General features: G+C 44.3%; 1 protein-coding gene across 3 annotated transcripts in view; it reads left to right on the top strand.

Moving 5' to 3' along the window:
• Nucleotides 1-20,914, top strand: part of pnpla7b (patatin-like phospholipase domain containing 7b) — a 60,873-nt gene extending 39,959 nt beyond the window's left edge. For all 3 annotated transcript variants that reach the window (XM_042337449.1, XM_007900344.2, XM_007900347.2), the window contains 11 exons: nt 857-975; nt 5,978-6,134; nt 7,682-7,798; nt 8,167-8,236; nt 10,732-10,848; nt 11,377-11,525; nt 11,730-11,882; nt 12,692-12,808; nt 15,746-15,827; nt 20,098-20,204; nt 20,418-20,914. In XM_042337449.1, coding sequence (XP_042193383.1) covers nt 857-975; nt 5,978-6,134; nt 7,682-7,798; nt 8,167-8,236; nt 10,732-10,848; nt 11,377-11,525; nt 11,730-11,882; nt 12,692-12,808; nt 15,746-15,827; nt 20,098-20,204; nt 20,418-20,480 — 1,251 coding nt within the window. In that variant the 3' untranslated portion in view covers nt 20,481-20,914. The remainder of the gene's footprint in view (nt 1-856; nt 976-5,977; nt 6,135-7,681; nt 7,799-8,166; nt 8,237-10,731; nt 10,849-11,376; nt 11,526-11,729; nt 11,883-12,691; nt 12,809-15,745; nt 15,828-20,097; nt 20,205-20,417) is intronic.
• Nucleotides 20,915-21,212: the final 298 nt, after the last annotated feature.

The raw sequence follows: 21,212 nt of genomic DNA, 5'->3' as shown, positions 1-21,212 counted from the left end.
GTGCTGTTCCCGACACCTTGGACCAGGCTCCTGCACATCGGAGCATTCAAATGGGTTTTCAAGAGGTAGAAAATTGAATTTTAATTGTAATTAGACAAACATCTTTGGTAACTCATTAATCTGGAAATGGAGATTAAGCTAATTGAATCATTACTAATTCTGAGAACTCGTTGGACGTCAGAGAGATGAGGACTGAACAGTTCTGGGTGTTTTTTTTTTCTCCGATCTGAGAGCTACTTATTTAAAAATGATCCAGTGGTTGACAGGAAACTGTGACCTCTTTGAAAGGATCAGACTGAATGTGAACACGAGCCGATTGACATGATTAGTATTAGTCCCAGCAGTCCATCTCGAGTGTAGCATACTGTTTTGATGGGTTACCGCTGCAATTTACAGCCTAGGACGAACAGTGCTTTGTATTCAGTGTTGCCTGAGCGACGGCCCTTTACAATGATGACTGTGGATCTTTCCCACTCTTATTCATGGAGCCTTGGTACTATTATATTAGATCATCCCTGATCCTTGTGTTCAGGAAGTGATGAACAATGACTTGACCACTGGGAAGCCAGACATTTTTGACACAGGAAGCCGACTGGTCAGCGCGAAAAACTGGGTAGAACAAGTCCACAGGACACCAGTGCTGTAACCAGGATGACAATACTGGGGGAGGAGGGGGCCGTATATGATAACAGGTTGCTCTCTAGCAAACGGACGGACAGTCTGCTTAGTAATCCACTCACATCCACGGTTCTTTAATGAATACAAAATAACTGTTCATCTGCCCCCAGAGGTAGAGAGAGATTCAGAATTGTGGTCAGTTGAACTGAAGCTTATGTCTTTCCTTTTGTGTTTACAGCTCGAGATGTACCAAAGGGTTTCTGAGAAGCCACCTGACCGGCATTCCGACTTCTCCCGTCTGGCCAGAGTCCTTACAGGCAATTCCATTGCGTTGGTTTTAGGAGGTGGAGGTGCAAGGTAGGCTCTGTGTCTTAGCTAAGCTTGTGTCTGAGGGCCAGACTTCCACTGGGGTTGGAAGAGATCAGGGGAGGGAGTTTGACCCATGAGCATTTATGTCTTGTGCCAACTATCCAACCCAAGAACCAATTTCTTCCATTTTTTCCCTCTTTGGAAAATCCAAGGAACAATGCCTTTTTATGTTATTTTTCCGCGTCTGTGTACAGTGTGGGATTTATACAATTTTTCAACCTCTTTCCCTGAATGCGAAAACTAGAATCACGGTTATCACTCAATCAGGACGGCAACATTTGACCCAAAATAATAGGCCAATGGTAATAGCTCCGCAGTCCAGATGACGTGTTCCGGTCATTACTGATGCACTCTCTCTCTTTCTCTCTGGGGAACATTTCAGCTCCTGCTAATAGAGACCTCGATAAGTGTTGGATTTCTTTTCTTGTGCAGTAACCGCCACCTCTTTGTTCGGGTTTTAACGTTTTATGTGCAGTTAGAAAGAAATCTCATTAAATCTGGTCCTGGTGGCTCAGTGGGTGGGTGAGTGGCCTGAGTCATTACACAGGAGGATTCCAGGTTTGAGTCTAATCTGGGCTGCGTTGGCTGGTCTCAGGGTAACGGTATGATGATTGCCCTTCATCCTCATGGGGGCGGGGGGAGGGGAGGGTGGGTGGGCTAATGAGTGGAGGTGGGCAAGGAGAATTCAGCCAAGATTCTTGACTGCTGCCTGGTCACTCCTGCTGGGCTGTCCGTTTGTACAATGTGTCACAAGAAAACAACACAGAGCAGTGAGCTCAAGCTGACCTTTTACTGTGTTCACATGTAAGCAGCGAGGCACGTTGTTTGTATGTTGCAAATGCACAGCACAGGAAGGTTTGACGGATGTTTCTGTGAAGCTAAGCAGGTGTGTTAACAAGCACTTTCCATCAGGTTGAAAAAAAGGATATTTTTTAAAAAATCTTAAGAGTACCCTTCTTCTGGTAAATGTTCAAAGTGCTTTGACTTTTAGTGATAATTGAGACTTTGAGTTCTTCCCCAGAGGATATAATTTGTACTCTGTCACCTGTCCTATGTTCTCTCTTCTGAGTAAGCTTCTGTTAATACGTGCATTTAACTCTGGACTTCACAGCACAAGGAGGCTGTAACTCTACTGTATCTTGTTTCTGTGGCAAACAGGATCTCAATTAATTGGCACATTTCAACTGTTTATAACACAGTACAAATTTACATAGTGTCTTTGAAACGGGGAGAGAGTCCCAAAGTCCTGGCTGGCACCCAAGCTGGGTTTTGGGATCTATAAAATAAATAATAATCCTTGCATTTGATATAGCGCTTTTCGCGATCTATGGCGAGGGGAGAGATTACTGAAAGTGTGGTCGAAAAGGTAGGTCTTGAGATGGACCTACTAACCAACAGTCGGGTCTCCGTTTAAGTTGTTTTTCTACCTTCTGAAGATTGACATGAGGGGTCAGGCTGATATTTAAAAATATTTGCATGAATAATGGCCCATTGGACAAGGAAAGGGAAAGTTCCCACAGAACCACATCCCCAATAGAAGGAAAAAGCAGTCAAAGGACTGACTCAGAAATGTGGGACAGTTGACAAAGGAGAGGATAAAGTGCAGCTCTGAACATTTGTCCCAAGTTCTCCCCAGCAATTCATTCAGTGTTCAGTTCAACCTGAAATAAACAATACAGCATTGAACTTGGTTGCCCCTGTTTAACATAGACGTATTGAGCTTCTATGTTAATTGGATTCCAGGTTACATTTGACGATCTATTAGTTGGCCACTTCAACCCATTGCATGATTTATAATTATATATCCGATCATCGAGCGTTTTCTTTGGAGTGCGCTTCCATCTGGATTAAACTCAAATTAGGGTATTTATTCTCTGGGTTGGGTGAGTTGGATGTATGTCAAGTTACAATTAAAATGCAAGTTGCATGATAGATGTATCTACCGTTTTGTGTAAAGGACTGGATTGATTTTTTTCAGACTTTCGCTTTAAATAGCAACAAGCCATATTTTTGTGTGTGTGTCGTCGTAGTCAGTTTCTTTTTAAAGAAAAGCTTTTTGTGGCTGTAGAACTGCGTCTAATTCTAAAAACAGGCCAGGAGCGAGGCAAATGCAGCAAATTGGGATTATACAAGTAAACAGTGAGTCATCAGTCATTTTCTGACTTCATTGCTTGGATGAATCATTAGGTCCTGCGGATGTGCTCTAAATTATCAGTCGTAACCCCTTCCAGGTCCAACATCAAACTGGGAATAAAAGTAGATCACTGACAGAAACTGATGGATTTAAGTGATTTATATTCTTTTGTGTTTTATATACCTTTCTTTTCTGATGCTTTTTCTCTATCCTCCTTTCCTTGCCTTCCACTCGTATTTTTGTGGCATTCAGCGTTTTCAAATCACACTGCATCCTTGAGCTTAGGGAGTGAGCTTGATATCCCTTCAGGATCTCCTCTCGCCTATGGGATGCTTCCCTGCCCTATTCTCTTGGCCGTTCCCTCCGTTCTTCCATTAGTGGTTGTGTACTTGTTCTTTATTGTCTCTGCCCCAACATTTGTGGTTAAGCAGTCAATCAGCTCCTAAGGCCCTTGTCCTCCAAAACTCTCATCCAAAGTATCATTGCTGTGTTTCCTTTCTCCCTGCCTTCAAGATGTCCTGTCCTGTGTGAATGTTGTTGTTGGGTGGGAAACAAACTTACCTAACATTGGGAGACCTTGCGAGCACTGAGTCACAGCAGATTGGGAGCTGTGGAGCACACACATCTGAGTCACGTGACGCAGTGGATCGGGACATTGCCCCTGTCTTTCGCTTGACTGACGCACAAGGTTTCTTCCTCCACAATGTCCGTGCCATTACTGGACACGCAATGCTGTAGCCAGGCGTTTCTTGCTTCCAATAACAGGCCCTAACAAAGGGCTTTAAGATTAAAAACCTCTTGAGTGAACTCTGCTCGTTCCCTGCAGTTTCCACCCTCAACGGGAGGTGGTGCTGGTTGGTTGTTGCTCGCTCACTGCAGTTGCATCGATCATTGCCATTGCACATTACGCTCTGATACCCCATGCGGTGTGTGCTGGGTGGTCAAGATTGTACCACACAGAGACTAATTGATATTTAGGGATAAACTAACATACAGAATAACAGATGGGGTGAAGTGAATTACAGCGATGGAGTTTCACTACATCTGTAATAACATCTCAATAATTCCACAGTTTCGGGAGTCTGTGTGGCGTCATTTTCAATCGCTGAAAACAGCAGTGCGATTTGGAAGCCGTCCCAGTATTTGAAATGCACGTGGCTTAGGTCAGATATCCCTCTGCTCCTTTGGCAGATGGTTGGAGAGCTCCACATACACAAACGAAAGCTTTCTTTAGAAAAGCAGAGCAGAGCTGCACATATCTGTGGGTTAGGATGTGGAGTTCGATGTTATAGGGTGGTTCGGGTGTTTATCCGTAAGAGCTTATTGCTTTCCACTTATGGGCACCCCTCTCGAGTAACCACCTTTTATGACTGTCTATCAAACTTTTCTCTTTCAGCCTCAATAGGCTGACATTTGAAGCAGCGATATGGTAATTCGGCTCTGCGTATTGGAGTCTCTCCACGTGGCTCACTTTAACATTGCTCCGAAGTGCCCCGAATCTCCTACACTGTAATAAGCAGTCTCTGGCTCCTTTCTGCCACCTTCATGCCCGTTTTTCAAGTGTGAAGAGTTTGTGGGGAGTGTTATTTGCCAATTTATTTGCTTCTGAAATTGCCCAGATTAATGCAGCATTTAGAAGCTTCGGCTAGACAAGTCATCCGTTCCTTTTGTTGGATTGTTTTCTCCTCCCCAACAAAGATTGTCTTCCATGGTACTTACTCTGCCCAGCTAATGAGCCAGCTTCCAACCTTCTGCCAATATTTGCTGCAATAAGATAAGCAGGCAAGAAAGAGTAGAGAGTAGTTTAAGGCTTCCACAAGTTTCCTATTAACTGGAACAATATCAATGGGATGAATTGCTGATAAAGAAACTGTTAATGGTTCACAGCAAGCCTACGTCTTGCTTTCTCAGTGCATCAAAGCTCTGCAGCACCAACTTACCATGTGACTTATCGCATTACAAGATCAAACCTTTCATATATGTATCAGTGATGGGGAAGAGTGAAGCTAAGGAATGAAATGATTCATCACTATGTGGCTCTGTATTTTTGGCTGGTATCTCACCCGGACGGAGGACCATTACAGTTGCATTTCTGATCGAGTTACCAAATCAATCATTGGATCATCAATCTTTCGCTGGGAAGCCTCAATGATGTTATTCACTCGAGTGAATAAGCCGTCATGAGACAAGCAGCAAAGCCTGGCTGCAGTCTGCCGTGAGATCAAGTTGCTTCATCTTTGCCAATGTTTATTACACCCTCTAAAATATATACTACTGTATTTCCATAACCTCGTTAAACCCCCTTACGAGAGCCAGTCCTTGCTTAACATCGAGAACTGCTGTTACTCGAGCTTACTGAGCTAGTCTTGAGCAAAGCTTCCATTTTCAAGCAAAAATTCATGAACTACTTTATTGGCACAATTCTGCCATAAGCTTTGAACAGAATGTTCCAGGCAGCACTGAGCTAGATCTCGAGAGGTAATATTTCATGTCAGTGTTTCGTGAATAAGATTCCAGTTCGGCACGTTTCACAAACAGCGGCAATATCATTAGCCAGTGCCTTGTGTACTGAGAGACCAAGGCCATCTGGTTAGCATGACTATGGTTCTCTTGCACAGCTCAACAGTAAGAGTTTGAGAATATCCTATTCTCAACCACTCGGTGACCTGTAACCCACCAATATCCCCCCACCAGCTGAATGAGTTGAATTACCCATGAGCTGCAATTGCTACATGTATAATAATGTTGTATGACAGGGAGCAGTAAATATGGAAATCAATGTGAAAATAGTTATTCGAGGACTTGAGGGACAAATCTTTATGGTGACTTATATAATTTTTCCTGTCCTACCCACAGGGGGTGCTCTCAGGTCGGGATTATCCGGGCATTGCACGAGGCAGGAATCCCCATAGACCTGGTGGGTGGGACCTCCATCGGCTCGTTCGTGGGAGCGCTCTATGCAGAAGAAAGGAATTTCAACCGAACAAAAACTCGAGCTAGCCAATGGGCCAAGGTAAGAGGAAGGTAGACCCGATGGGCACTGGGAATGGAGTGGGGGTGGATGGGAGTCTTAAACTGTGGTATTTACACCAGGTTTCAAAAAGGGTTTGCAAATATTCAATGCTGCAAAGTGACCGGAGACACATCATGCTCATCCATGTCGTGTGTGATATCCAATACTTCGAGAGATAATCCGATGGGAGATTGGATGAGTTAGAGGAGATGAGCAGATGCCACCACGCCTGAAACGATTAACATTTCAATGCATTTTATTATTCCACGTTGAAATAATTTACCTCCGTGGAATAAATTGCAATTCTTATTTATTCTTCCAGAAGTGCTGCAGTTGCCAGAGGTTAATGGGAGACAAATGTAGGTTTCTGGTGCATGAAATTGTGCAGTTTGTTTTGGAGGGGGGCGGGGGGCAGGGTCGGTGGAGTGACCAGTAATAAAGACGGGGAAACAGGTTAAGGAGTTTAATTTAAATTGAACCCTCTTTCCCCCACCCTCCCTTCACCAAAGACAATTTCTTTAGTCTTGTACTCTAGTACTCCATAAAATGAATCGCTGTGTATGAAAAAGCAAATGACCAAACTCGCTAAAACTATTTGTCAGTGAATTCGGAAAGCAACTTCTCAGACATCTATTATGTCATAGCAGCAAATATCCGTTGGTTGTATTATTTTATCTGAATTTAATGCGAGCATAACTTATCTCCGAGATCACTCGGGGGATGCCACTGATTGATGGGTAGACAGAGGCATGACTGCATTAATGTGATCAGTCTGTGAAGCTTTGTTCTGCAACCACGCTGCTTTGATGATAATGTTAGTTGTTCTCGCGAAATCCCTGAGAATAAATATTCTCCAGGATGTTTGTCATGAAACAACTCTTAACAGCAGAGCCTGTATATCAGCAAGATTGACCATTGACTGATGATCTCTGACCTGCACAATCTTTCTGTGGACTGTACACTAATCTACTCTGGCTGCTTGTGTTCTTCTGTATTCCTGGACTAGTTATCCAACTCACACCAGGGAATATAGTTCCAATGAGCAACACAGGCATTGTGCAGAGACACAGCCCCTTGAATGCATTTTGACATCCTCACACGACTCACTCCTTTCAGAACCATTTGTAGCTGCACAGCTTGACCTATTCCCCACTTTGTTAGCAGGATAGGAGATCTGTGTAAGAGGAATGCTGCGTGTCATCTTTCTCATGAAGTCACATCGCTTTGGGTCAAATTGTTTATTTTTCTCAGTCCTAGAAGAATTTTTGTCTTTTGGCTTTGGATGCTTTAACGTAAGGTAGTATCATTTCTATTTGCAATAGAAAAGAGCATACATATTGCCTAAATATGAGACACTGATCTGTCGTCACCCACACCCCAATGACCTCAAGCTTTCTGGGTTACTCTGGAAAAATTCTGATTCTACATAAAATACTGTTACTGAAATGATGTTTCCTCAGTTAGCCTCATCTCTTGTGGTGCTGAACTGAAATTTCTTCACTTACATAATGATTCGATTTGTGTGTGGTTTTTTTTTCCATTATCAGGAAATGATGTCCTTCTTCAAAAAGGTCCTAGATTTGACGTATCCGATTACGTCAATGTTTTCAGGGTCTTCTTTTAATAGCAGCATCAGCAACACCTTTAAGGACAAACAGATTGAGGTAAGAGGAATGGATCCGATTCAATGTCAGAACTCGAATTGGCAAAGGTGTGTGTGTGGGGTGGGGGGCGGGGTGTGAGGAGGATAAATCAATTGCACTGTTCCTGGTTCTCAGAATATCTTTTCTTGTAGTCGTGGTAATAATAATAATAAAAATTCTTGCATTTAAGGTTGAACCATTCACATCAAGAAGACATTTCAAAGCTCTTCACAGGATTTACTGTGAAGTGGTGCGACTGTATTTGTTGGCAAGGCGCTTTGACATGTCTCTCAATGACAGGATTAGGCTCTGCATTAAATTTATTGCTATAAGAAGTGAGGGAGGAGATCTCTTCTGTTCACGCACTTTCTTATCTCTTTACTCCACAGGATCTGTGGATTCCTTACTTTAACATTACCACAGATATAACGGCATCTGCCATGCGGGTGCACACAGATGGTAAGTCCGTTGTTGCTCCTATATAGCTGAGTAATGCTGTGGTAAAGTAATAACGTCAACAGTCAATAACATTTGCACAGCGCCTTTCACGTCAGGAGAATGTCCCAAGCCGCTGGGCAGTCATGGCTTTGGACCCGAGCTAGGCGATGTGATCAGGAGGGGTGGAGGGCAGGGATGATACAGGTCGGAGGATGACCGAAGGCACGGTCGAAGAAGAGGGCCTTGAAAGGGCCTTGAAGGAGGCGAGTGATATCAGCGACCCTCCATCCTGAAAGCTTACAGCCACTGAAAATATACCTTTGCCACGTGGAGTCAGATTTCTGGCAGACCCAAACCCTTGTGTTATAACGGAGATCCGACTGTATTTGGGAAGCATCAGTGAGGGTTGTCTTGAGCAAACAGTGGCGTGTTAGCGATGAGTGTCTAAATATTCTCGCAGCATGTTGGTAATCCAATCCCCATCTTGGCATCCCAAGCTGATAGAGAGCTTCGAGAGCAGATGGTCCAGGTGCAAATCAATACTTAGGGGCTGTTGCTAATCCAATCCTGTTATGTGATTCCCCGTACTTGGCTGGTGATCTCCTCACGGCGGCCTATTTTAGCGACGGGGATGGTTACTCAATCCACGACTGTTTGTGGGACACTGCTGCGTGCAATTGGCTGCCCCTTTTCGCCCACAAAATAGTCAACCCACTTTGCCGTATTTTCTGTGAAGCGCTTTGAGACGTCTCATCGACATGACAAGGAGCTGTGTCACATATAAGGATTAGTATTATTATTACAAGTTTGATACAAGACAGCTTCATGCTGCAGGAATGTTACAAAATTGAAATGCAGATCTTCCTTCCCTCAATCCGTTTAAATAAAGATTTCTTTGTCAGTAGACGTCAATAAAACCTCGGGAGGAGAGCCTCGAGAGGTGCAATTTTGCGAGGAGAAAGAAAGAACGAGAGATGGCTATAACAAGCCACAAGACTGGGTGATGCAATCTACTGGTTGGATTGAGTGACGGCGGCTGTGTGTCAGTTGCTGTAAATCTGCCCTCGTGGCTCATATTTTTCTCACAGAACTAGATCCACACTCCCAGGGAATGCAGACGCAAGGAATTCAGCGAGACCTTCTTTATTTAACACGAGCGTTGGTATTTCCGATGCACTCTGACTGTTTGGTTGACCTACAAGTCTCTGTAAACTTGCCCTGACAGATTTCAATGAGGGACAGACGGTCACATCACTAAAATCTGCGATGACCTAATTAGGAAGCCAGGACTGTTATAATAATAATCCTTGTATTTAGTTTAGCACCTTATCGTGTCTCGAAGTACTTCACAGGACCTGCTGTAAAGTATAGTAACTGTATTTTGTAGGCCAAAAATTGCAGCCAATTTTTGTTCCAGCAATATCCCACAAATAGCTGTGAAGTGAGTGACCAATTTTATCTGTTGATTGTTAGCCAAAACACCAGAGAAACTCCCTCGTCTTTTCAACTTGTACCATGGGATCTTTCACATTCACCTGAGCAGGCAAACAGGACCTCAGTTTTAATGTCTCATTCGATGGACAGCGCCTCCAACGATGCAGCATTGTGTTGGGAGAGTCAGCCTGGATTGCAAGTTCAAAGACCTAAAGTGGCTTAAACCCCACAACCTCAGAGGCAAGATCATTATCAACTGAATCAGACTGATGCTGTTCTGTGTGCACTGGGCCAGATTTCCAGTAATTAACATCACAACTTGAAGTTATTCCATTTGAGTAACAGTTATTAGTACTCAGACTGTGCCTGAGAGGGGATTTCAGTAAACCTCAGTGTATTTCATCTGCAAATGTAATGCAAAATACATTTGCATAATAACTACCTATTGCCGAACTAATCTCTAATAAATGTAAATTGTAATTACGGGCTAAATTGCACTTTACAGTAATAAGCAAATGAGACTAATGGATAGAGTGCTGAAGGTCGTATTACTCAAGTTGGAAAATAGTGACCATCTGGAAAGGGAAACGTGGGCGAGGAATAGTTCTGTATGATTGCGCGCATTCTGACTTGTGTTTTAATCCTGTCTCTCTTCTCGGGCAGGATAGCAACTTTTACTAACCAGCTGTACATGTATGGATAGCCCGAGAATTGGGATGATACTCTGAAAAAAATTCAATTAAGCAGATGAATATTGAAATTTTATAGATGTCCTTTTTATTACATTGTAGAATTATGTGCCTTTGATATAGTTGATGAGGAGTAATATTAATAATCCTTGCATTTGATAAAGTACTTTATCACGTCTTCGAGATGTCTCGAAGCACTTCACAGGATATACTGTAAAGTGAATTGACTGTATATTTTGTGGGCGAGTAGGGATGGACTGGTTTTATGGGCAATGACACTGCTCCCGAAACTCACATGACCCTATTGCACGAGATGGATCGAGCAGCTTCATTGTACGTTGTACTGCAGGACTCGAGCCGTTGTTTTATTGTGCGTTTTCATTTTTATTGCAGGTTCTTTGTGGCGTTACTGTCGAGCAAGTATGTCCCTGTCTAGTTATCTACCTCCTCTTTGTGATCCAAAGGACGGCCATCTGCTCATGGATGGAGGTTACATCAACAACCTGCCAGGTAGGTTACGTGTGTAAAGAGATGACGAAAACCACCTCGGATAGAGAACAGCCACACAGCACAATCACACCAGCAGACCCACCAATCTAGGCTGGCTCAGTGACGAGCGCTCGTGAATACACTGAAAGCCGGAAAGTCACGTACAAGGAGTAGGAATGCAGACACCATTGGAATGGTGACCGGAAAGTCACATACAAGGAGTAGGAATGCAGACACTGTTGGAGGGGATGGCAACTCGGTAAATTAAATAATACTTGCATTTGGTATCGTGCTTCCTTGCATTGTAAAACATCTCTCCAAGTGCTTCATAGGATTTAAAGCGTGACTGTACTTGTAGGCAAATGTTCTGATGCATTGGAGTGTCAGCGTAGACAATATGGGTTCCAAGTCCTAACGTGGGACTTGAACCCACAAACCTCCTGACTCAGAGGCGAGAGTGCCACCCACTGAGTCAGGCTGATAACTTCTCTGGACCTGGACGCCATTGTGTTGTCCTTTGCATCTGACTTCCATCTTGTTGCTCTTCAGCTGATGTCGCCCGGTCGATGGGGGCGAAGATAGTGATCGCAATCGACGTCGGCAGTCAAGATGAAACCGACTTGACAAATTACGGCGATAGCCTTTCTGGGTGGTGGCTGCTGTGGAAACGCTTGAATCCTTGGGCAGAAAAAGTGAAGGTAAGTAACAAACAAAACCCAAAAAAATCTACCACGGCTAAATATAAATTTACTGGGTGGCAGAGTACCTTGTCTTTATTATAAATGATTTTTCCTGTAGCGGTTGCAAAAAAAAAACCTTGTATAAGCTATAGCCAGCCTTTTGATGGAATGTTGCCCCAATTCTCGCCTGTCCGTGTGTTGTGATGAAGGATATGGTTGCAGGTTTTGAACATGGCAGAGATCCAAACCCGTCTAGCTTATGTGTGCTGCGTGAGACAGCTGGAGGTGGTGAAGAACAGCGATTACTGCGAGTACATTCGACCACCCATCGACCGATACAGAACTCTGGAGTTCGGCAAATTCAATGAAATCGCAGTGAGTATCAGAATCCATCCGATACGTCAATCTCCCTGTTCTAGTCTACCCCTAGAGGAATGAGTCTTCAGTGCTTCTTTTTCCCCCACAGTTATTTGGAGGAATTGCCGTGATCTCTTAAGTAGAAGGAATAATATTTTAAATGAGTTCCAGTGAAGTGCGCTCTCACAGAGGTCAGGATTATTTCTGCCACAAAAACAAAAATACATAGAGTAGAAATGCCATAACTGGAGAGGGAGGAGTTTTACAGCACATTTTCCACGGATTCTATTGAATATTCCTCCACAGTAATGGGTGGACCATTGTTGTTTCTATTAGTTGGCAGCAATGGTACACATAGTTTTAAAATTGGCTAATGGGATTCCAAGCGCTCCCAGCCCCATGAGGTAGGGAGTGTAGACAGCTTACGAGAGGTAGAGAATTGAAGACGAATTCAACGAAGGCTGCTCCCACAAGCCCTTTTCTTTTTGACAAGCTCTGCGGTTCCAGCTGGTTAAACTCCAGCAGCTTAGCCCCGACCCACGCTCTCAAATTCCCGAACCTTGGCACCCGCCAGCCTGCACCTAATACTCCCTAGAATTAGGGGTAAGCAGAGTGCGTCCATTCCTGGGGAGAGAGAGCGTGCATTTCCATTTCCAGACACAGCAAAATTTCCATGAGCGGGTGCCAGACACACGTGGAACTCTGCTTGGTATACTCCCAAACATGGTGATGGGTTTCTATATGTGTCGGATTGACCAAATAAAATGGCTGAACTCGTGTGTATCCCCCGAGTGCTGTTTCACTGATGCACTGCCTTGCTTACTCAGGAAGTGGGATATCAGCACGGGAAAACACTATTCGAGCTGTGGAATAGGAGTGGAGTCATCGAGAATATGCTGAAAGACAGACTGATCGATGATGTCTCCAAAACCCGTCCATCTGATGTAAGTTTGACATTCATTGCCAGTCATTTATAGAATGGGTATCTGCACTGGCTGCTTGAGCTCAATAGAATCACAGAATGTTTCAGGGCACTCACAAGGTAACCATTCGACCCATCTTGTATGCTGGTGGAAGCTCTAACTTGTAGAGGATTTACTGTAGAGTAGTGACTGTGTGTTTTAATTCTACATCTGTAGTAGACGCAATTCCACGAGCTACGTGACTGTTTGACTTCTCAAATGATCTTTGAGAACAAATTTTAATTTTTAAACAAGATTACCTGCCCTCCACAGTGCAGCAGATGAATTGGGTCCCTGCACAATTCTTATTTTGTTGCAACGTAACTCAAAACATTTTCTCTCTCTCTAACCTTTGTATTATGTTCATCTAATAATTGTGCGTTTACTAATTACCATAATAATGAGTGCAATTTATTCTCTACTCCCCCACTCGCTCTCTTTTGAGATCACCCACTCCTTGCCTCTACAGCTTTTAAAGGAAACCTTGCCTTTCTTTTTTTTCCCACACCACTGAAAATTGATGGTCCATTTCATTCGGAACCTTTAATGAACAAAAGTACAAAGTGCCCGAAGAGGCAAAAACTTCATTGATCAGGACCTGGGTACCTAAGTGTACCTGTCAGGTGCTATTACGTATTAATCTGAAGTACCATAATGCCAGCAAGGCTATAAATAAATAATGCTCGTATTTCAGGCCAAGATTTATTCTCAGCAAGTTCACCTTTTGCTGACTAACTGTCCATATGTATCTGGCCCTCCGTTTGCAGCCTGTTTGGCTGTGGGACAGTGGTGGAGCAGAGATTCAGTTCTGTTCCTTTTTTACCTGTATTAAAGCGAGAGTAGGTGAAGAAATTCCAATAGATAGATGGGTGGTTCTATTCAAATAACAACAACAACAAATTACATTTGTATAGCGCCTTTCGCATCAAGGGAGGGTAGGGGTAGGAGAGTGACCGAAGGCACGTCTTGAAATGGGTCAGGAAGGGGGCGAGGCAGAGGGACAGAGGGTTGGAGTTCCAGGGGAATATTCTACATCAATATGTATTCAATATCCATAGAACGACAGTCTCGCTCTGTACATGATCCTCTGTGGAGCTTTTTTTGCTTCCTTAAGGTTAGGAAGTCTCTGGCCTCCTGTGGGGGAGAGAGCGGGGATTAAGTCAGATCCTTGGGAGGGTGGCATTTGACTAAACGTACCAAGGTCTCAGCTTTTCCCAATGCAAAAAATGTATTCGAGTGTAAAGAAAAGAGATTGTAGGGTAGATTTTCTACGTGATCTAACGTACTCTTATTTTAGAGTATGTGCAATTTGGCATAGTGAAATTAATCTTACTTCTGAGCCTGTTTCTCACAAGGTCTTTTGTGAACTGCAAAATACTATCTTAGAAGTAATGATAATAATCCTTACATTTGGATTAGCACATATCACGTCGGGAGGATGTCCCAAAGTGCTCAACAATGCTCCCGAGCTGGAGACGGAGGGGAAAGACAGAGGAGGGTAGGGAGAAACCCTTGTTGGGACAAGCGCTCTGAGACGCTATATTGAGGCAGGTGGTTGTTGTTGTTGGGAGGACAAAGTTGCCCGAGAGATGTGAAGGCTCAGTCGTGTTGGACTTCAGAATCCGTATTCCATCCTCTGATCTCCTGGGTGATCGTAATGTACCACACCACGACCGTAGCCTTTCCTCTGAGTGAGGTGCTCTGTCCCGTAAGTGCCATCCTCAAATATGCAAATATAGGAAATGGCTTTTAAAAGGCAAAGGACATTTGAAAAGTCAATAAATTTGAAAGCTTCGGCGTTTGAAGAACAGCCGCAGAATTTTGGAAGCACTGATTCCCTTAACACTCGACCATGAATAATATTTCACAGATAATTTCCAAGTATCATTATCGTGTGATTTGTCAATGACCCAGATTTCCTAGCACATTGTTGCTGAGATGAGAGCTATTTGCTCCAATTTTTTTCTTCGAAGAAACTTTTCATGAGTTATCCCCTTTCTGAGACATTGTCCTATTATTTAAATTGCTTTCTAGCTTTAAGTGGCGAGTTGATTGCTGCTGTGTGGATGTTTCACTGTTGATCAGATCGTGTCACCGTAGCTTCAGTCCTCTTCTCTCGAAAAGCGCTCTCAATTCTCTCTACTGTTGAAACAATGTTGAACGTAATAGGCGAAACCTTAGGCAAGTTTCCTCACTCTGTTTAGCTAGCAATAAGTAGGAACCTGGTTGTTATAGTCGATTGGTAGATCGCTTTTCCGGGTAAATATCCTTCCAAAAAAATAATAACGATAATTTGGTCTCGATCCACGACTATTTGTGGGGCACCGCTGTGTGCATTTGGTCTGCCGCGTTTCGCCTACAAAATTAAGTCAATTTACTTTACAGTATATGCTGTGAAAGGCTTCAAGACGTCTCGAAGATGTGATAAGGCGCTATATCAAATGCAAGGATTACTATTATTTGAGTCGTTGCTCAGATAATATCGACAGTCGGGGAGCTTGCTGCAGCCCTGGCATTTGCCAGCGTACAGTAAATCGGAAGAAAAGCGCCCAAGTGCTGCCTGTTCATGTGTGATCGTGCTCATTCTTGCTGCCAGTATCCCAGATTTACATTTGCAATCAGCATGTTCGGGGAACAAATTAAAATCTCTTTACCTGACCTTTCGGCCCATCCAACCTCATCCCTGTAGAATGCCCACTCAACTGATCTTTTCCTTGCTGTTGCTCATTACGTTGCTGTGCTTTATTGTCCCCAGGGCTTTGGGATGTTCTCCTGACGTGAAAGGCACTATATAAATGCAAGTTGTTGTTGTTGTTGCACCCACAGACTGCGAGCATTGCTTCGAGCAAATGTAAAGTGAAAACTGTTCAAATAAATCTCGCCAACCCTGCACGGAATAACTCTTGTGCCCTTTCGCAGGTTACGTGCCCTAACGCCTCCTTCACTGACCTGGCTGAGATTGTGTCCCGGATCGAACCCGTCAAAATGCTCATCGTGGACGGTGAGTAAATCTTGGCCGCTTGCAGTCAGCAACGTATCCTGTGCCAGGATCCTGCACCATCCTGGTAACCACGTTTTCTCCTACTCTGTTTACTGTAGTCACTGACATGAGGTGACTGTAGTCAAATTAGTGTGTTCCAGCACCTAAGGAGATAGAACACTGAAACACAGTCCTTAACCATCTCCTGACACTTGTATCATCTTCTCCCACATTGTGTGCAATGTTTCAACACCAGTTCCTGGCTTGCATGAGGATTCCCCCATTAGGGATTTGGTATCTTTCTTTTTATTTTCCTGACTACCCACATCTCTATCACCCCACCTGTACATAGGAACAAGAGTAGACTGTTCAGCCCTTCGAGCCTGTTCCGCCACTCTATTAGATTATGGTTGATCTGTACCTTTATCCACGACCACCATGGAATTCCTTTATCTCTGGAATTTCCATGTATAGGTGGGATGCGTGGAACTTTGATTTGGATACTTGAATTACGGTGATAAGTTTCCGTAGGTGTTGGACACCTGGCCGGCCCAAAAAAAACAATTGCCCCCGTGTTTCCTTTGGTCTTTTACTTAGCAAAACACAACGTAATGAACGCAGGAGATGTTTTACTTGATACAATTGTTACTTGTCCTAATAAATGTTTGAGCGCATAATTTATTTCCCTCCCCAGAGTTGAACCCAAGCTGTTGTTTCTGTGTAAGCGGCAGCACAATCACTCAATCATGAAATGTTCGTTCTGGCTACATCGAGGAGCTATAAATCATGGGTGATTGCAGAGATCCATGAATGCTTCATTCAGCTTCACAATGGTGCAATTATGCTGCAGGTTAAGGAAATTTGAGTCTCTGCACAATCACTGTAGTTTCAGAAGACCCAAGTCCATTAGGTTAATGTTAAAGCTCTCAGTGAGTCCATGTGGGGCAGTGTTCACCAACCGGTCGATCGCTGCTTGTTGGCGATCTCGCGCTCGATCAAAAAGAAGGAGCAGTAGAATCGGGTAGTAGGTTAGTCCAGTTGAAAACAAGGCCAGATGCACAAAGTATTTCATGTAATCCCGAAACACAAATATAAACATGAATGTTTAAACTGCGGTAAATATTGCTCCTTTTGTTTTTATTGAGCATGTGCGAGATGCCAGTTGGACGGGTTGGAGACCCCTGGTCTGGGCTGGCTGCAGTAGTACTGTAGGTTTTCTATAAGGGCCACATCCACAGGATTTGGAAGGTTTTTAATGCTATATAGATGCCAGTACTGTCCTTTACTCCAGTCTCCTACAGTTCTCTCCGTTCGCGCTTCTCTCCTGAAGGACATCCTTTTTCCTTTACCTGGGGATATGGTTCCACCACACAACACCCAGCTTATCGCTGCTCGAATGTGACCTCTGAGAATTGGCAAACGGCAGTGACAAGTAGCTGCTTTTAATATATTAAACTGTGTGAGCGCACTACGTTACATTGAATAGTTGGAAGGTTTGGTGACAAAGCTCGCATAGCTTCCTGTCACTGGATAAGTGCCGGGGCCAACAGTGCTTTCATTTACAGTTGGCTCCGATAAATGCACCAGGAGTTGTTAAACACAGTGTTACTGCCATGTTTCACTCGGGTTTGAAAGCATTATTCGAAACTTCATTTTTTTTGTCAGGCACCATTTACAGTGGTTGTACTTTTTCTTTTAACAAAATTGCAAAGCCTTTATCAACACGCACTTTGTAAAGAAATACGATTTAAGCTTCAGTGTATTCGTACGGAAATAATTGTCTCCTAAAGAGTTAACCCTGAACCTTTCACTGCCTAGTCCTCAATGTACAATATGTGAAATTGATGACTTGCTTAAGTGGCCCATTAGGTAGTTTTATGCTAAGTGTTTCCTGCAGGTTCATTCACTTTGCCTTTGGCTTTTTGTATCTGTTGCAGAAATGCTCATTCAGGTACACTTTGGAGATGTGCAGTGCAATGGAACACAGCCTCATTGAACAACAACAACAAAATTACATTTATAGAGCGCCTTTCACGTCGGGAGGACGTCCCAAGCGCTGAACAGTCAGGTGTAGGGGTGAGGGAAGGCAGAGAGGAGGGAGGGAGACCAAAGGCACGGTCGAAGAGAAAGGTCTTGAGACCGGCCCTGAAGGAGAGAAGAGAGGAAGCGAGGCGAAAGGACCGTGGGATGGAGTTCTAGAGTGTGGGGGCAGAGAGACTGAAAGCCCGGCCACCGATGGTAGGGCGGGTCGGGCGGGAGACATGGAGCAGGCTGGAGCCCGCCGAACGGAGGGAGCGGGCAGGTTGGTAGGGAATCAGCAGGTCAGAGAGGTAGGAGGGGGCAAGGCCATGGATGGCCTTAAAGGTGAGGACGAGGATCTTGAACTCGATCCTCTGGGGGATGCGAAGCCAGGGAAGTCGGGCGAGGATGGGAGTGATGGGGTTACGGAGCCTGGTGTGCGAGAGTACACGAGCTTCAGAGTTTTGGATGATCTGCGGCTTGTGAAGGGAAGAGTTGGGAAGGCCAATGGGGAGGGAGTTCCCGTAATCAAGAGCGTAAACCGATTACACTATTCCAGTATGAGACCTGGATTCTTTTCCCTCGCACTGCAATGCCAGATCCCAGCTAATGGGGTGGGTTGTTATATCCACTTTTGAGCCACCGTTGCTGCCTCATTGAAGTGGAAACAAGCTTGGACGGAGCTTCAAGATGTAGTGGGGTTCCTTATTGAATGTGAGCAGCACTGAAATAGCTTAGGATCACTGGTAAAAGAATACGGTGATTCACATGTCACTTGCCATAAATCAGAGCTGCTTTGCCTTGTAAGCGGTTTGAAAAGACGCTGAGTCTGCGCTCAGTCCTTTGTGAAATAACATGATTATTTTGGCCTCAGAGTTCATCGGGTTTATACTGTCCTCTGCTTTCTCTTTCCACCACCCACCCCAATAATTCATCAGAAATTAATTTAATTGCAAGAACTCTTCGCCTGGAAGGTCAGACTAATCCATGATCACCAATTTGTGGCGGAGGCTTATTGCTTTAGTCAGCAGAGAGGGATCACACAGGCAGATCGCATGCCTCAAGTGTGATCTGTTAGCCGTCAAATCAAAACCAATCATAGGTTCGCCCACAAAATACAGTCAATCCACTTTACAATATATCCTGTTAAGCACTTTGAGGCATCTCAACGACATGACGAGGCATTATCTCAAACCCGAGGATTATTATTATTTATATTGTAGGATTTAGGCCGAGTTTGCATTTAGGCGAGTTCCCCTCACTGCTTTCTGTAGCCCGAAAGGCCAAAAATTACATTTGTATGAATTTAAGGCACATGCAGTCTATCCCTTACTGAATCAACGACCAGTGGAAATAATTTCCTGCATGGCAATTAAAGTGAGATATGGATATGTGTTCAATTCAGCAGTGAAATGACCTACTCTGCTTCACCCTCTCCCATCCTTTCACCATGACAATCTTTGCACAAATCTTTCCTGCCTGCTGGTAGCAACGACTTGGATTTATGTAAATCCCTTCATGCTAGGAAGTGTCTCTGAGTGCTGCACAAGGTTAGATACCAGGCAAAGGAGGAGAGGGAGAGGAGGTGGCCATTGGTGCATTCAAAGAAGTAGGATTTGAACTTGTGTGTGAGGAATCAGAGGGGCAACACACCTCCTCAATCCATTATCATTTCATTCTGTGGTACGCAACAGTTGAGAACAAATGTGTTGTTGCACAGATTGCAGAGACTTGTTTGCAGTGATGTGTACTGTAGACTTGTAATGCAACTTCCACATTCCTTTCCTTCATGGGAATGGGTCGGATCAATAGAATTCTGATTTGCGTTGTGAAAAGGCCCATCACTGCCAGCAAATAATGGTAATAATCCAATAATCCTGTGCAGTGAGAATTTGTACAGTGGTTTCTGATCCTAAGGCTCGATCTTTGGGTCAAACACATGATCAAAACATTGAGCAGCTTGTACAAACACATTACAAATAGCAGAGTTTTGAAATTTAATTTGCACGAACATTCTCCTGCTTGTCTTGGATGTCCTCACTGATTAATTCAAGGCATGTAATTAAATGCGGTCGTATTTGATATTTGCCGTCCCTTTCTGCAAGACATTAAGACGCGGGGCAAGAGGTTTACGTAGAAAAAGCATTCTATGTAGACCTGACATGAATCCTGTGTGAGTGGAGACGAAATTCACTCGGCATATCCTGCTGTCAGCTTCGCTTTTCCCTGCCAGGGCCAAGTTTAATGTGCTGACTGCTGTCCCAATTCGCAGACGAATCCGACTACCAGACTGACTACGAGGAGGATGTGTTGGATGCAGAGAAAGACGACTGTGACAGCATCGCCCACGGACAGAACGGAGACGAAATCTTTGACAGCGTAAGAACTGGTCGTGATATTCCCCCTCACAGTCACAGTGGGTCCCCTGTTTATAACTAACCTCGGGGATAATATGCAGAACACCAGGCACCAAATTAAATGCAAAGCTTATTGTTATCCGCATTGGATAGAATGCCTTTTCCATCTGGATCCCATTGTGTTTTAAACGCTCCGGGTTCGCTGTCCCTATATCAATGCTCGTTGTTGTTTCAGGATGAGGAGGCTGAACTAGCAAAGAGCACAACTGACTCGAGACCTCAGGGTACCGTGGCTTAACTGAGCGGAGCAACTATCAGCCATCGCAAGCAACTTCCCCGAACAGCTGGGGACCAGCTGGGAACCTAGCATTTCCCTCTTCTCTCCCTCTAATCAGACATTAACCTCTGCTACGTGCGGCGACGAGGTTTGGGGAAAGGGGAGCGGTTAATATCCTCTGCTCTGCATTGTGGCTAAGATGCCGGTGGGAGGGGACGGGGGGGGAGAGCAAGATGGGGCAAGGAAAAGAAAGAAAGATGGTCACATGCTGACATTTCCTTCTTAATTTATGAAGCGTAGAATCAACCTGACAAACTTAAGGACTTGCAACTGACTGAAGGTAACCAGCATTTCCTATAAATAGATTTGGTTAAGTCAGTGTCACACTATCTGTTCGCGTAATGTTCAGAAATCTTGCATTTTATCTCCCGCCACCTCTTCTCTCCCTACCCACCTCCCCCCCCACCACCCCACACACACACACGCCACCCCACATTTTTAAAACAAAAAGTAATGATAACATTTCAATTGCCGGAAGGTTCCAAAGAAGGTTGTTGGAGTCTCCTGCAGCACTAAGTGTGACAATCATTGCCAAAGTGTGTGCCTTGGGAAGCTGCAGGAGGTCAATGGCAGCAGTGACTCTTTCTGAATTTACCTCTTCCATGACGGTGGGGGGCGGGGGGGGGGGGGGGGAGCTCGAGTTGTCACTTAGTCTTCACTTGGTTTCTTCCCCCCACCACCACCACCACCCAA

The sequence above is a fragment of the Callorhinchus milii genome, unplaced genomic scaffold (assembly GCF_018977255.1).
Source record: "Callorhinchus milii isolate IMCB2004 unplaced genomic scaffold, IMCB_Cmil_1.0 Scaffold8, whole genome shotgun sequence".
NCBI classification, from domain to species: Eukaryota; Metazoa; Chordata; class Chondrichthyes; order Chimaeriformes; family Callorhinchidae; genus Callorhinchus; species Callorhinchus milii.
The sequence above is the reverse complement of the archived record's forward strand: the minus strand, read 5'-3'. Positions and strand labels throughout refer to the sequence as shown.